The sequence below is a fragment of the Prionailurus bengalensis genome, chromosome A2 (assembly GCF_016509475.1).
Source record: "Prionailurus bengalensis isolate Pbe53 chromosome A2, Fcat_Pben_1.1_paternal_pri, whole genome shotgun sequence".
Taxonomy (NCBI): domain Eukaryota; kingdom Metazoa; phylum Chordata; class Mammalia; order Carnivora; family Felidae; genus Prionailurus; species Prionailurus bengalensis.
In genome coordinates this window covers 157,513,042-157,527,854 of record NC_057348.1, presented here as the reverse complement: position 1 = coordinate 157,527,854, position 14,813 = coordinate 157,513,042, and the positions used below count along the sequence as shown (strand labels likewise).

Genomic DNA, 14,813 nt, shown 5'->3' with positions numbered 1-14,813 from the left:
TTATCAAAAAGACAAGAAATAACAAGTGTTGGCAAGGATGTGGAGAAAAGGGAACCCTTCTACACTGTTGGTGGGAATGTAAATTGGTGCAGCCACTATGGAAAACACTATAGAGGTTCTACAAAAGTTAAAGATAGAACTACCATATGATGCAGCAATGCTACTTCTGGGTTTTATCCAAAGGAAACAAAAACACTGAGTTGAAAAGTGCCCATCAATGGATGAATGCATAAAGAAAAGGGGGGGAAGGGTACACACACCCCCACACACAATGGAATATTATTCAGCCACAAAAAATAAAGAAATCCTGCCATTTGCAACAACATGGATGGATCTTGAGGCCATTATGCTAAGTGAAAATAAGTCAAACAGAGAAAGACAAATATAATATTCTTTATATGTGGAATCTTCAAAACAAAACCAACTCCTCAATACAGAAAACAGATTCATGGTTGGCAGAGGCTAGAGGTTAGGAGTGGAAGAAATTTCCACAGTTATAAAATAAGTCATCAGGATGTAATATACAGCATAGTAAGTATAGTTAATACTGTATTGTTTGGAAGTTGCTAAGAGAATATATCTTAAAAGTTCTCATCACATAAACAAATATTTGTAACTGTGGTGACGGATAGCATATTGACATATCGTGGTGATCATTTCTCAAAATATACATATATACCATATTAGTTTCATACTACATAATGATTCAATATGTCAATTACATCTCAACAAAAATAATGTGTGTGTATAAACATTTTACCTATTTTTACTCCTTAAAAAGATGTGTGGATCACATATTTCCATTCAACAGTGTGAGAAAGATAATTGGATCTATTTCTGTGACAGATGGTCTCAAACTTGTTTTTTAAGATTCCAATAAATATACATGAAAGGCATGTATTCTACAGCTCTACACTAGGACTAGTTTGAGATTCTACCTTCAAGAAAGTGAAAAGACTATACTGATATTTAATTTTTGACTATTTTTAAGAACGACCGTAAGTATAAAGCCTAGTTGATAGGAAACCACTTTAAAACAGCAACTCTGGGAAAGATTTTTTTTAAATGTTTATTTTTAAGAGAGAGGGAAACAGCACGCGAGCAGGGGAGGGGCAGAGCGAGAGGGAGACACAGTCTGAAGCAGGCTCCAGGCTCTGAGCTGTCGGCACAGAGCCCGTTGCAGGGCTCGAACCCATGAACCGTGAAATTGTGACCTGAGCCGAAGTCGGACACTTAACCGACTGAGCCACCCAGGCGCCCCTGGGAAGGATTATTATTATGAAATAGTAAGTTAGTAGTGTTTAAAACAAAGTTTGACTATCATACATATCTGTAAAAACCTTTTTTAAATCTATAGTTCAAATAATTACAATGGTAGAGACCAATCATAGTGAAAGGATTTCAGAGGCAGTAGAGTTGGCTTTTTCCTGCTAATGAAATCTGTCATGTTTTCTTAATATACAGTGTTTCTCCAAATAGCCCAAGCATCTTCAGAGGGTAAATGATGAATGTAGAGCATACGGTAGTTCCATTATGTCTGAAATGGTGATATGTCCAGTGCGTCTAACTGCACTCCTCGAGTTTAACCTAATGTTCCGGGATGGTGGGGAGTCTTGAGATCCATCATAATGGCTTCATTAAGCATTTGTCTGTGTGGCATAGAAGGTATTCATTTAAGGCTTTGGACGGTTTCTGCATTTCTGCGGCATCGCCCACTGACTGTCCATCAGGCTGCTGCCAGTTCCATACTTTAGGGAAAACAGACCAGCCTCGATTCTTGTTGTAAAGCTCTTCAAAGCGTTGCCTTACCCTCCCTTGGTAACATGTGTCTAACAACTTTTATTATCGTCATAGCCTGTAGATTTAACCTCCCTGAACTTCATTTTCCTCATGTGTAAATTGCAGATAAAAACCTGCTGTACCTCGAGCACGCGCTGTGCTGGGAGTGCCCAGGCAGTGTGTGGAATGAATGAGAATTACTCCATCTCAAATACCACCTCTTTGCATAGCATCTCCTGGGCAAAGCTCATTCACTCCCCTCTCTTTACTCCCTCAGTTTCATCAATTTGAGAAATGTTTGCATTGCCTTTTTAGAATTTTACTGATGTTTTTTTACAAAATAACCCGTGTCAACGCACAGATTCCTAGGAAGCCAGGACAGAGGTCAGGCCTCTGGGGAGAATGTATGTGGCACCCTCCTCACCCAAGGATTCACTTCCTACTCGAATATACAACCCATCCTGGCCAACTCATCAGCGCCTGCCCCATGCTTCTGTCCGGTCTGCTGGGCTTCGTTGTATATCCATCTTTCTATCTCTGGTGTCCAGCAAAGAGTATACATAGCCTTAGTAAATACCTATAAAACAAATGACTTACTAGTCTGGCCAAGCTTATCTCATTGTACCTCTCCGCTGACTATAAACTAATCACTTGAATCAAGGCATTTGCTAATAGTTCAAATCATGGCAGTCTCTCTCTCTCTCTCTCTCTCTCTCTTTTAAAAAGACTACTAAGGTGGGGAAAGAAAACCTTGACCTACTTCACTGACAGAAGAAAGTAAAGACGTTTAAGGTTTCTTTAACACTTATATGAGAAAACTGAGTTCATAGATAGAGCCAGGGTTTGAACCCGCGTCTGACTTAACCTCACATGATGAGGGTTATACTATTTTTGACAGAGAGATGCCTCCTCTGTGAAAGTATCAGAACAGACCTATGACCCAGGTGCAGAGGGAGCAAATGCTTCCCCATCTTGCTCTGCAAAGCCTTAACGCCTCAGAGTCCTCCCACAGTGCTCCTCCACACTGTCAGCCCACTGAAAAGAGCCACAACCCCGTGCATCAGCTTACAGAGGTAAGGCGGGCAGGAATCCAGGACGGATGGCCCTTCTTACCTTCATGTGACACCAAAAGGATTGAATACTTTGAATTCTACCAATGTGCCAGCTTTCTGCTTTATAATCTTTAGTCTTTGCAGCTTTAGAGGAAAGCTGGTGGGATGTCACTGAAAGGAAACAATACTAAGTGCCTCACTTCCATCCTTACCTTTGGGAAGGAAAACCGTTTGAGGTCATGGATGAAAACTGTAAAATCAACGTTAATGTTTCTCTTATTTTTAAGTACTTCTGTGTCTCTAGCATATGAAAACCCAAAAGTTAGGCTGTGCCTCTGTGGTCCCTAATATATCCGGTATTGAATTTCATTGGAACAGGAACTACATTGTTGTCATTAGACCCCAACTGCCCTTAAAACAATGGATGACAGTGGCTTTGAAGCAAACAGACGAGACTGAACTTTCACATTTAGACAGAGCAAGCAACTTTAGCTTATGTTTATCACATATGATATGGTTGCTTATAATTTTATACATAGCTGTAACTTTTATTCTGGTCTCTGATTAAAGCAGGACTTGATCAGAATGACTGGTTATCTTAGAACCATGGTTTACTCTCTGCAAACAAAGAGGGGGGAAGATAAACTGCATCTAAATTGTCTAAATGTTGAATCGAATCTAACTGTTAAGCCAGCCAAAGTTTTGGGCAAGTTCTCTGGGATAGGTATGAACAAGTAATTTTTGAGGGAATGATGGCATCACGATGGCAACCTAGGTCATTCCCATCTTCAGTCCCCTTCCCAAGAAACCAAGTAACAGTTATCCACAGATGAGACACCATTGTGAAAACCCCAGAGCATGGGCGTCAACCTAAAACACAAAGACCGAGGGAGACTGCCCTAGAAGAGGAGAGGAGCGGCGGCACTCTGGCCGTACCCCTCCTCCCCCACCCCGGGCAGCACAACGCTGCACCAAGTGGAGCCTCCAGTTTCTCCAGCGGGAGAGACAGCCCGAGATGGACATCCAGCTCCCCTAACACCAGGGCTCACCTGAAGGGGACCCAGACTCGGGGCTCACCTCAAGGGGGGATTGTGCAGCTTGACCATGGGGATCAGATTGTGATTAAAAAAGGGAAGTGGGGTTTATAGCAGCCACATCTGGATCTTGGAAGACCAAGTCTCCACTCACAGTGGCATCCAAACAGAAATCTCAGCCAGTGCATTTGCTTACCTGCAGAGCCAAGACTGTGGCCCAGTCGGACCAAGGAACTTGGTGGGGCACAGATCTGCCCGATTTGGGACCACAAATAATGAGCCACGCCAACCGTGGAGTCCGTTCATTTGCACTGCTTGGGCCGGACAGCTAATTCACAGGGCTACCTACTGCTGAGTATAGTTCCCAGCCCAGGAAGCCTGGCCCGAGACCCTGGGAAGCTGTTTAGCCCAGTGGGACTCAAGTGGAAAACCTGGCCAGCAGTGTTGCCTATCTGCAGAGCCAGAACGCTTACCGTGTTTGGCCAGAGAGCTTGGTGCAAAGTTCCACCTGATTGGACCCCCAAACAAGAGCCTTGCATGCTCTAGGGCCTGACCTATGGCCCCAACCGACTAGGGAAACTAATTTATAGTCCCGCTCCCTGTTCAATACAGCCTCCAGCCCAGGTTCACCAGGAAACCCAAACATATCTCCTTCAATCCCAATTACAGGAGCACTGGACTGAAGAGCCTAGCCAGCAGCCTTGACCATTTGCCGAGCCAAGCCACAGCCTGTTTGGTCTCCAGAAAAAGAGCCTTGCCAGCCTCGGGGCCTCTACGGCAACCCCACCTGAGCAGGGAAATAATGTGTAGCACTGACCACTGCCGAGTACAGCCTTCCGCCCACCCAGCCAGGGAACCTAACCAGGGCACATGGAAGTCAGGTAGCCCGTCCTACAGCCCTGCTTGTAAGCGGCCCGCGAGCAGAGAACACAGCCAGTGGCTCTCCCCGTCTGTAGAACAAAGCGAGTGACCCCACCTGGCCAGAGATGGTACACAGTCCTGCCTGATTTGGGTCCCCAAACAACAAGCCACGTTGCCTGTAGGCCTCGTGCTCCCGCCCTGCCCAAGCAGGGAATCTAGTTCACAACCATGCCTATTTCTGAGGATAGTAGTAGTCCTAACTGTCTAGGAAGCCTGACCACCAAATCCAGTCAACTGTGGCGTCCAGCATACAGTTGCGCTTTGGCGGGGAACACAGCCAGGACATGGAACTTGAGGATCCTATGTTAGGCCACAGAACAAGTCTTAGCAAATTCAAGAAAATTAAAATCATGCCAGCTGTCCTCTCTGCCCACAACAGTATGAAACTAAAGATCAATAACAAGAGGAAAACTGGAAAATTCATGAATACATGGAAATTGAATAGCACTCTCCTGAACAACCAATGGATCAAAAAAGAATTTTAAAAGAAAAAGTATCTTGAAACACAGCATACCAAAACTTACGGGATACAACAAAAGCAGTTCTAAGAGGAGAGTTCATAGTTATAATGCATACATCAAGAAAATAGATTTCAAATAAACAGCCTAACTTTATACCTATGGAACTAGAAAAAGAAGATCTAAGCTCAAAGCTTGCACAGGAAGGAAACCAAGATTCAAATGAAAACAAAGATTGGGAAGTGAAATGGAGAACAGGAAAACTGTAAAAACTAAGAGTAGGTTCTATGAAAAGATAAACATAAAAGAGAGGACTCAAATCAACATTTGTAAATGAAAAAGATGACAACCCAAACCACCAAATACGAAACATCATATGAAGGTACTATGAAAATTCCACCGACAAACTGCACAAATTGGAGAAGAAATGAAAAATGCTTAGAAACATACAACCTACCAAGACTGAGTCAGGAAGAAATAGAAGATCTGAACAGATGAATTACTAGGAAGGAGCTTGAATCGATAATAAAAAAGCTCCCTGTGAAGAAAAACCCAGGACCAGATGGCTTCACTGGTACATTTTGACAAACGTTTAAAGAAGAATTAGTGCCAATCCTTTTCAAACTCTTCCAAAAACTCAAAGTGGTGGAAACACCCCCAAACTCCTTTTGTGAGGCCAGTATTACCCTGATACCAAAGCCAGATAAGGACACTACAAGAAAACTACAGGCTAACACCCCTAATACAGATGCAGAGTTTTTCAGGGGCACCTGGGTGGCTCAGTCCATTGAGCATCTGACTTTAGCTCAGGTCATGATCTCATGGCTTGTAAGTTTGAGCCCCGCATTGGGCTCTGTGCTGACAGCTCAGAGCCTGGGGCCTACTTCAGATTCTGTGTTTCCCTCTCTCTTTCTGCCCCTCCGCTGCTCGCTGGCTCTTCCTCAAAAATAAATTAAATTTAAAAACAAGAAGCAAAAATTTTCAATGAAATGACTAGCAAATTAAACTCAGCAGCATATTAGGAGGATTATTCACTGTAATCATGGGGAGATTTACCTCTGGGATGCAAGGATGGTTCAACATACACAAATCAATAAACATGATACATCACATTAGAATGAAAGAAAAGCAATCATAATCATCTGAGTAGATGCAGAAAAAGCATTTGACAAAATTCAGCATCCATTCATGATAAATACTCTTAACAAATGTATGGAAAGAACATATCTCAATATAATAAAGGCCATATATAACAAGCCCACAGCTAACATCATACTCAGTGGTGAAAGTTAGTTTTTCCTAAGCTCAGGAAGAAGACAAGGGTGCCAACTCTAACCAATCCTATTCAACACAGTATTGGAAGTCCTAGACAGAGCAGTTAGGCAAAATAAAAGATATCAGAATTGGAAAAGAAGTAGTAAAACTGTCAATTTGCAGATGATATGATTTTCTATACAAAAAAATCCTAAAAACTCCACCAAAAAAACTGTTAGATGAACAAATTCAGCAAACTTGCAGGTTACAAAATTAACATAAAAGAATCAATAGTGTTTCTGTATACTAACAATGAGCTATCTGAAAAACAAGGAAATGATCCCATTTATATAATAGCATCAAAAACAATAAAATACTTAGGAATAAATTTAACCAAAGGCGCCAAAGATCTCTACACTAAACCTACATTAATGAAAGAAATTGAACAAGACACAAATGGGAGAATACCCCATGTTCATGGATTGGAAGAATGTACCTAAAATGTCATACTATCCAAAGGCGTCTATAGATTTAATGCAATCCCTGTCCTAAAATTTGTATGGAACCACGTAAGACCCTGAAATAGCCAAAGTAATCCTGAAAAAGAACAAAGTCAGAGGCATCACACTTCTTGATTTCAAACTATATTATAATGCTATAGGAACAAAACAATGCTACCAGCATAAAAGATATACACATGAGCCAATGGAACATAATCAAGAGCCCAGAATTAAATCCCCACATATACAATCACCTAATAGATGACAAAGGGTCCAAGAATACTCCATTGAGAAAAGACCATCTCTTCAGGAAATGGGACTGAGAAAATTGGATATCACGTATGAAAGAATGAAACTAGACTCCTATCATAAACCACTCCCAAAAATTAACTCAAATGGATAAAGACTTAAACATGAAACCTGAAGCCATGAAACTCCTAGAAGAAAAACTAGGGAAAAACTGCTTGGACAAAAGGTCCTGGCAATGTTTTCAATATGACACCTAAAGCACAAGCAACAGATTAAGAAAATAAACGCGTGGAACTGCATCTAACTAAAACCTTCCACACAACAAAAATCAACAAAATGAAAAGACAACCTATGAAAAGGAGAAAAAAATATTTGCAAGCCATGTATCTGATAAGGAGTTAATTTCCAAAGTATATAGCTCATACAATTCATTACCAAAAAGAAGAAAAAAGCAAATAATCTAATAAAAAATGGCCTAAGTACCTGATGAGACAGTTTTCCAAAGAAGATACTCAAATGGCCAAAAGGTATACGTAAAGGTGCCCAACATCTCTCCTCATTAGAGACGTGGATATCAGAACCACGATGAACTGTCACCTCTCACCTGGAAGAATGGCTATCATCAAAAAAACAAAAAATAATAAATGGCTGGCATGGTTTTAGAGAGAAGAGAATGCTTGTATCCTGTTGGTGGGAATGTAAATTGGAGCAGCCACTTTGGAAAACAGTGTGGAGTTTCCTCAAAAAAATTAAAACTAGAACTACCATATGATCCAGCAATTCCATTTCTGGGAACATATCTGGAGGAAGCGAAAACACTATGTTGAAGAGATCCCTGCATGCCACGTTCTCTAGCAGTCCTATTCACAATAGCCAAGAAATGGAAACAACCTAAGTGTTATTTCCATCAGTGGATGAATGGATAAAGAAGTCATGTATGTGTGTATGTGCATGTGTGTGTATATACTGTGTACACACACACAGGAATATTATTCTGCCATCAAAAGGAGAAAATCCTGCTATTTGCAACATGAATGGACCTTTAGGATATTACGGTAAGTGACGTGAGTCAGAAAAAGACAAATAGTGTATGATGTCACATATATGTGGAATCTAAAAATACCAACTTAACAAAAAACCTCAGATATTTTGTTCCTAGGGCTACAGGGGTGGGGGGAATTGGGTGAAGGTAGACACAAACTTCTAATTACAAGATACAGAGATACTGGGCACATAATGTACATAACTATAGTTAACAATGCCTCATGGAATAGAGCTGGTCAAGGTGGATTCAAAAGTTCTCATCACAAAGAAAATATTTCGTAATACGTGTTAACAAAGTTTGTTGTGATAATCATTTCCTAGGATGTATATACATCCGGTCATTATGCTGTTCCTGGGCATCAGTATCTCAGTGGAACTGGAAGAAAATCATTTGCTTTTCTTCTATCTGTGGGAAGCTGTCAGTCTTGTTATTTTACTTCATGATTGACCCTCAAACATTCAAAGCAGGGGGAGTTCAATCATAATTCCAAATATTTTCCTCAAAAAAAAAAAAAAAAGGACTTCTTTCTCATAAAGAAGACTTCAAGGTTTGGTCAAAAAGCATGATTCTTTGACTTGAAGAAATACACTCCAAAATAATTGTAGTGACGTAGTAAATTGAAATTCATGATTTGTATTTCAGCTTATTCATCTTTTCTATCATTTCATTGTAATACAATCAAATATATTTCAGTGTAACCTTTCATTAATATTGACCGTACCGTTAGAGACTGGATGTGTTCCCCTAAAAGTCCTAGGTGGAAGCCATAACCCCCCAAAGTGATGGTATTTGCAGGTGGGATCTTTGGGAGGAGTTTAGAGTTGAATCAGGTCAGGAGGGTGGGGCCCTCATGATGGTAATCAATTAAAACGATTTTTATTCTTTCTCCATTAAGAATTAATGTCTTAGGAAAACCAATGTATATAACCTAAGTGTCCATCTAGCCCTGATAATCAGATAGTCTGCTTTCAGAAAATCAGAAAGGAATTTACACGCAAGTCAAGCTAGAGAAATAATCTTGTGCTCTTGTCCTTGGAGCCCATGTGAAAACCACAATTTTAATCTAATCAGTTTCCAAAACAGTAAAGTGTGCTGCATGAAATTCAGGTGGTCGTGTACACCTTCTTTGCACTCTACACTGGCAGGCCCATGAAAGCATCCCAAGTTGTCTTCATGAATAAAGGTTTGAAATGTTCGAGAGAGAACCATGAAACCCTGGGCCTGGGCCAGAAGTCCCGACGTCCCTGTGTGCACCTGCCTGCAGGCGTGGCCACCCCGCAGGAGAGCCAAGGTCTCTTTCTCCAACAGATCCCAAGCAGACTTGGCCTTGAACCCACGACCACCTCCCCTAACTCACTATCCTCACACTTGTGTCTGGGTTAGTAAATTCATGTGTGTATTAATGTCCTGTAGAAATTTCATCTCAAAATTCCCAATTAACTAAAAATGCCAGAGCTCCTACTGAATTATATATTAGGGTGATATTCCCACAAGGTTCACTCTGTACCCTTAGTTTTACCTTCCAGCTTGCATCAGTAAACGCATTGACAACTCCGAAAAACAAACGAATTTGAGTTTTAAGTAAATAAACTGTGTTAACTGGTAATACTAGTTATACATTATCCTGTAATGCTGTTTCTGAATTGCCTTTTCAAGATTTCCTCAGAAAGATAACAAGCTCCCTCTTGTGGGCAGTGGGCATTATATATAATTATTTCCCCAAAGCACTGTAACTTCATAGGTACCTTTTGTTTAAAGGAAAAGGGTCCTCTTCTGTCTTTGACAGCATGGGCTCTATTTTTCTCTTTGAACGTTAGCAAGGAAAATAATATTATCATGGAATGTTTATAGGACAAGTCACGAGTTTAGAGTCATTTGATGTGAACTGTTCTTCCATGTGCAAAGACATTAACTTCAGCTAACCTGTTAGAACATATACATACAGGTATATATTGATGTGTATGTGGAATTGATAAGCAAATTCTATCACTCAACTCCTAAACCTTTACTTTGATAAGTAGTTAGAGGAGATTATCTCATCTCCTGGCCTCAGTTTACAGCTTGGCTTATGGCCTCCTCAGGATCACCCCGTTGGAAGTCTGCTTTGACCTTTGAGTTCCTATTAATTTTACAAAGCAGGCCTGGCTCATTTTGGCTTTTCTTAATTTACGAGAAAAATATAACCAAAATCCCATGCCTTTTTGGAGTAATTAGCTTTCCGCCCCATATCATTCATACTTGACGCTAAGACTGCATCTTTATAGAGTTTAATAACTTATGTAAAATGTTAACTCTGAATCATCAAGAAAAATTATAATTGCACCCAGGCAGGGAAGCAAGTAGCACATTAGAAAATGGGTTTTGATTTTACAATCGGTAATGAAAAAAAAATTAGAAAATTTAATGAAATTTTGTGAGAGAATGGCATATATCCCAGAATGGTTAACAACCAATAACCAACTCCCAGAAAAGTGGTTATGGCAAGTTCTAGACATTTTAGTTTTAAAATCCCATGTCATATGTTTCACCTGTCCCACATTTTATATATCTTCTATCACATATATATTTATATAGCTTCTATCTTAGGCACATGCTTAACTGCTTTTCTGGTAACTGTTGACAGAGTTCTACACTGGAGAAAGGCTGGCTGTCATTAAACATTTCTTTCTCTCATTTTCTTACAGCAAATAACGTGCTTGGTTTTGGAACACTGGTCAGTACTTCCAATACCTACGATGGATCTGGTGTCGTGACCGTGGAAACGGACCATCCGCTCCTCTGGACCATGGCCATCAAAAACTAACCCCGCACCTGGCATCCATAGCTGTGCCTCTGACTTACCTCATTTGCCACTGACTTCTCGCTCAACAAGAACAGTTCACCTTGGTTTACAGAAATGAAACCTCTCCACGGGAAGCCCACTAGTTTTCAAGATATTGATGTTTAGATAACCCAGGTAACACAAATGGCAGATCTCAATTTTACAGCGAGGGAGAAAAAATCATTATTTGTTCAAGTAAATAAGCTCTGCGACATTCAATTGGAAAACTAATGTGGATCGTGCCACTATAACATTCAGTACTGTTATGTTACTAATCATTACATTTATCCTAGAAAATTTTTTTTTAATTTTGAAGCTGAGAAAGTTCTCTGCTGAGGGTTCTTGGTGTTCAACACGTAAGCCTTCTTCTGCCTGTCCTTAAATCCATACCCCAAAGGCTACTTCTGAGTGTCTATTCATGCTAGATTCCTCTGTATAATATAGGAAAAAATTCCTTTCAGATTGGGATGTTAGAACCACACCATTTCACCCTGGCCTCATTACTGTCTTGGTATTATGATCTTTTAAAAGTAAATCAAGAAGCATTGACCTAATTATTAAGTTTGAAAACAGGCAGTTATGTAAGCTCCACATGAAGGGAGACACAGCGTGGAAGGTGAGAGGTCAGAAAGCCCCACTGACAGTCACCCCAAGCTCAGCTCCGCAGCGAGCATGCTACCCTTTAGCGGAGTGACAGGTGAAAACCGCCCTTGTCATATTTACAACCAAGCCTGAAAACGTGCAGAGGACATCGACGCATGCAAACTGAATGGTTTCCGACATTGCTCAGACTGAAAAAGCAGTGGTTCACAGACCCCAAGTTTATGCAGAGGACCAGGAAAGGAGTTTGACAACCCGTGGGGATAAGCGAGCACTGCGTACTGAGGATCTGGGTCTGAAAGCCTGAGTTCCTGTCCCTGTCCAGCCATTCGCCCAAGTTCCTGAACCTGCTCCTTAGCCAGAAAGTGGAAGGGGCTGCACGGAGGGTGCCTGAGCTTCCTTCCCACAGTCAGAGTCTAGACGCTGACACCTGCCCATTACCAGGCAGAGAATGCACAGGGTTGCTGACTCAGCAGTTTAAACACCTGGGGCCCTGGGATTCATCCGTGTTTCTAACGAGACCCTCTTCTCTCTTCTTACCCTTTCCTGAATGATTCACCAAACCAAACGTTGCCATACAAACCATGACATAGGAACCCCCCCCCCCGCCATGTTTTAGGTACACACATCCCCATCCTGCTGCGAGGGAGCAGCAGCCCTTTCCTTCCTGATGTTGAGACAAAGCAAGAGTCAGGTTTGAAGTGGAGAATAGAAGGGGGATCAGCTGAACCAGCGTGCAGTTGTAAACAGCTTACCTGAGAGGTCATTTTTAGTTATTATGCAAATACATGAGATTGAAATCCGATGTCAAATAAAATTAGTTACCCACGTATGTTTGTAGTCCACTTTTAAGATAACATTCCATTTTCTCAGTTGTATTCGTTATCACCAGTCTCATAATCAAGGTTTCTGTACAAAACAATAAAATTGCTCAAAGGATGAGTAAGAGTGACACTATTTCACCCATCCAGTGTCGGAGGGCCAGCCAGGATTGTTGATACTTGCTCTGTCCGGCACGCAGGGTACCCACCGGATCACGTGTGCCAGGGGTTCACACAACCTCTGGATCCGTTGCCCATCTGTAAAACAGGGAACCTATGTAGCACCTGTCTACCTTGTAAGACTTAAGAAGGACAGGGAGACTGCTTTCAAAGGTCTTTATAAGCTGCAGAAAAAAGAATGGAAGGAACTGCTGTCACAGAGAAAGTGAAGACAAGTGGGGGAGGAAGGGCCCTGGGAAAGTGGAGAAGGGAAAGAGCGCAGGGTAGGGTCCCAGATCGCGCGCTCAGGGCCGCGTACAGGCTCCCTCCAGAGCCTTCCACGTCGTCTCCGCCAAGCAGCTCCCAGAGCCTCTGTCCCTGTACTGCCTGCCTTCCCACTCAGAACAGCAGACACGATGGCACAGAAGCCGGAGGAAAGGTCACGCATCGGCTTCTTCATTGGCTCATTCAACTCAGAACCTCCAACGGAAAAACTTAGTACTTAAGACCTCCAAACCACTGCCCCAAACAATACCTGCACCAGAAGAGACCAGGAAGGAGCAAAGGACCGGTGGGCACAGCGCGTGCCATTCTCGGCACTTGTTACTACTTTTTATTTCACTTAGGAGCTGAGGCTCAGCCGTTATACGTACATTACTAGAAATGAATTCACGACATATAAATGTCTTCTGTTTTGAATTTTTACTACCAAAAAAAAAAAGGAAAGCAATGCATGTCCTACTGACCCTGAAAATCTTACCAGTGGCAGTAAGTGGATACTTAGCAAAAGGAATATAGTTTCTGAAACCCAGTAAGCAGAGGTGGGAAAAGCATTCAGACAGCCCACGCTCACCACCTACGGATCGGGCCAGAGCCACTGGACGCCCAGGGAAGGGCTTCTCTTACAGGACAGGGCATCTCTCCCACTTCCTGCAAGGCTACCGAAGAATTAGGTATTGGACCCCATTCCGTTCCTTAAAGCTACCCAAGTGCTCCTTTTCTCTTCGTGTGCTTCCCTGCCACACCATTGAAACACATATCTCTTACGTTTGTCCCAACAGCAGGAGTCTGCAGACAGCATGATCTCGGGTCCCCAGGCAGCCCCTCTTCCCACCGTCCTGTCCAGTTTGGATCCTGTCCAGGATCCTGGTTACCTAAGTCACTGATCAGTGAAAACATGCTACGATTGCTCTTCTCTACAGGCAGCTGGGAAAGTCTGAAAATGGCTACAGCTACTAAAAGCACGGGGCGGGGGGGGGGGGGGGGCACAGGTGACTCTGAGACCGAGTGAGCTGTGTGAAGTGGGCCACGCCCCCAGACAGAGGACGGGCAGGGCAATACATCTCTCTTCCTTCAGTTTTACTCAGAGCAAGGTTCTCCCGGGATGGGAACTAGGGCCATGTCAGTGACAGAGGCTCCTCAGAGCAAGGCGGAGGGCATGACAGCGTGGACACTCAGAGGCTAAGTGCACAGCGTTCGTGTTTGCTCCGTATGTGCGGCATGCGTTTTAACAGGCCTTGCTTACTACCCCTGCTCAGATTCCTACCTTCCAAAGTTTTACTTGAACAATCAAAGCAGCCCTTGGATTGGACGTGATGGAGACTGATGACAAAAGCCAAGTCAGTAAGCAGCAAGAAACTATTCTCTAAGGTTCTACGATGATAAAAAGGGTGTGGGGTGCCTGGGTGGCTCAGTTGGTTAACCATTCAACTTAAGCTCAGGTCATATCTTGCAGTTCATGAGTTCAAGCCCCATGACAGGCTCTGTGCTGACAGCTCAGAGCCTGGAGCCTGCTTCGGATTCTGTGTCTCCATCCCTCTCTGCCCCTTCCCCGCTCTCTCTCTCTCTCAAAAATAAAAAATAAAAAGGGTATGGTCTGAATGGTGACTTTCAAATTGTATCGCTCACAACCCACCAGAAATACATTCCATCATATGACCTAGACTCACATAACAGTGTGTGCACGCACTCAGAATGCTTTAATTTATTCTAAATTGAAATAAAAACAGCTAGAAATTCTAGATTGGAAAAAAAAAACACCAAAGGATAGAGTGAAACGCATAAAGTAACTTTTAAAAATGTATGGATGTAAATGCAAGAGTTCTGCACTGAGCAGAACC

General features: G+C 42.3%; 1 protein-coding gene across 7 annotated transcripts in view; it reads left to right on the top strand.

The window, feature by feature from the left end:
- Positions 1-12,545, top strand: part of TPK1 (thiamin pyrophosphokinase 1) — a 359,317-nt gene extending 346,772 nt beyond the window's left edge. For all 7 annotated transcript variants that reach the window (XM_043589802.1, XM_043589806.1, XM_043589804.1 and 4 more), the window contains one exon: positions 10,977-12,545. In XM_043589802.1, the coding sequence (XP_043445737.1) occupies positions 10,977-11,095 (119 nt within the window). In that variant the 3' untranslated portion in view covers positions 11,096-12,545. The remainder of the gene's footprint in view (positions 1-10,976) is intronic.
- Positions 12,546-14,813: the final 2,268 nt, after the last annotated feature.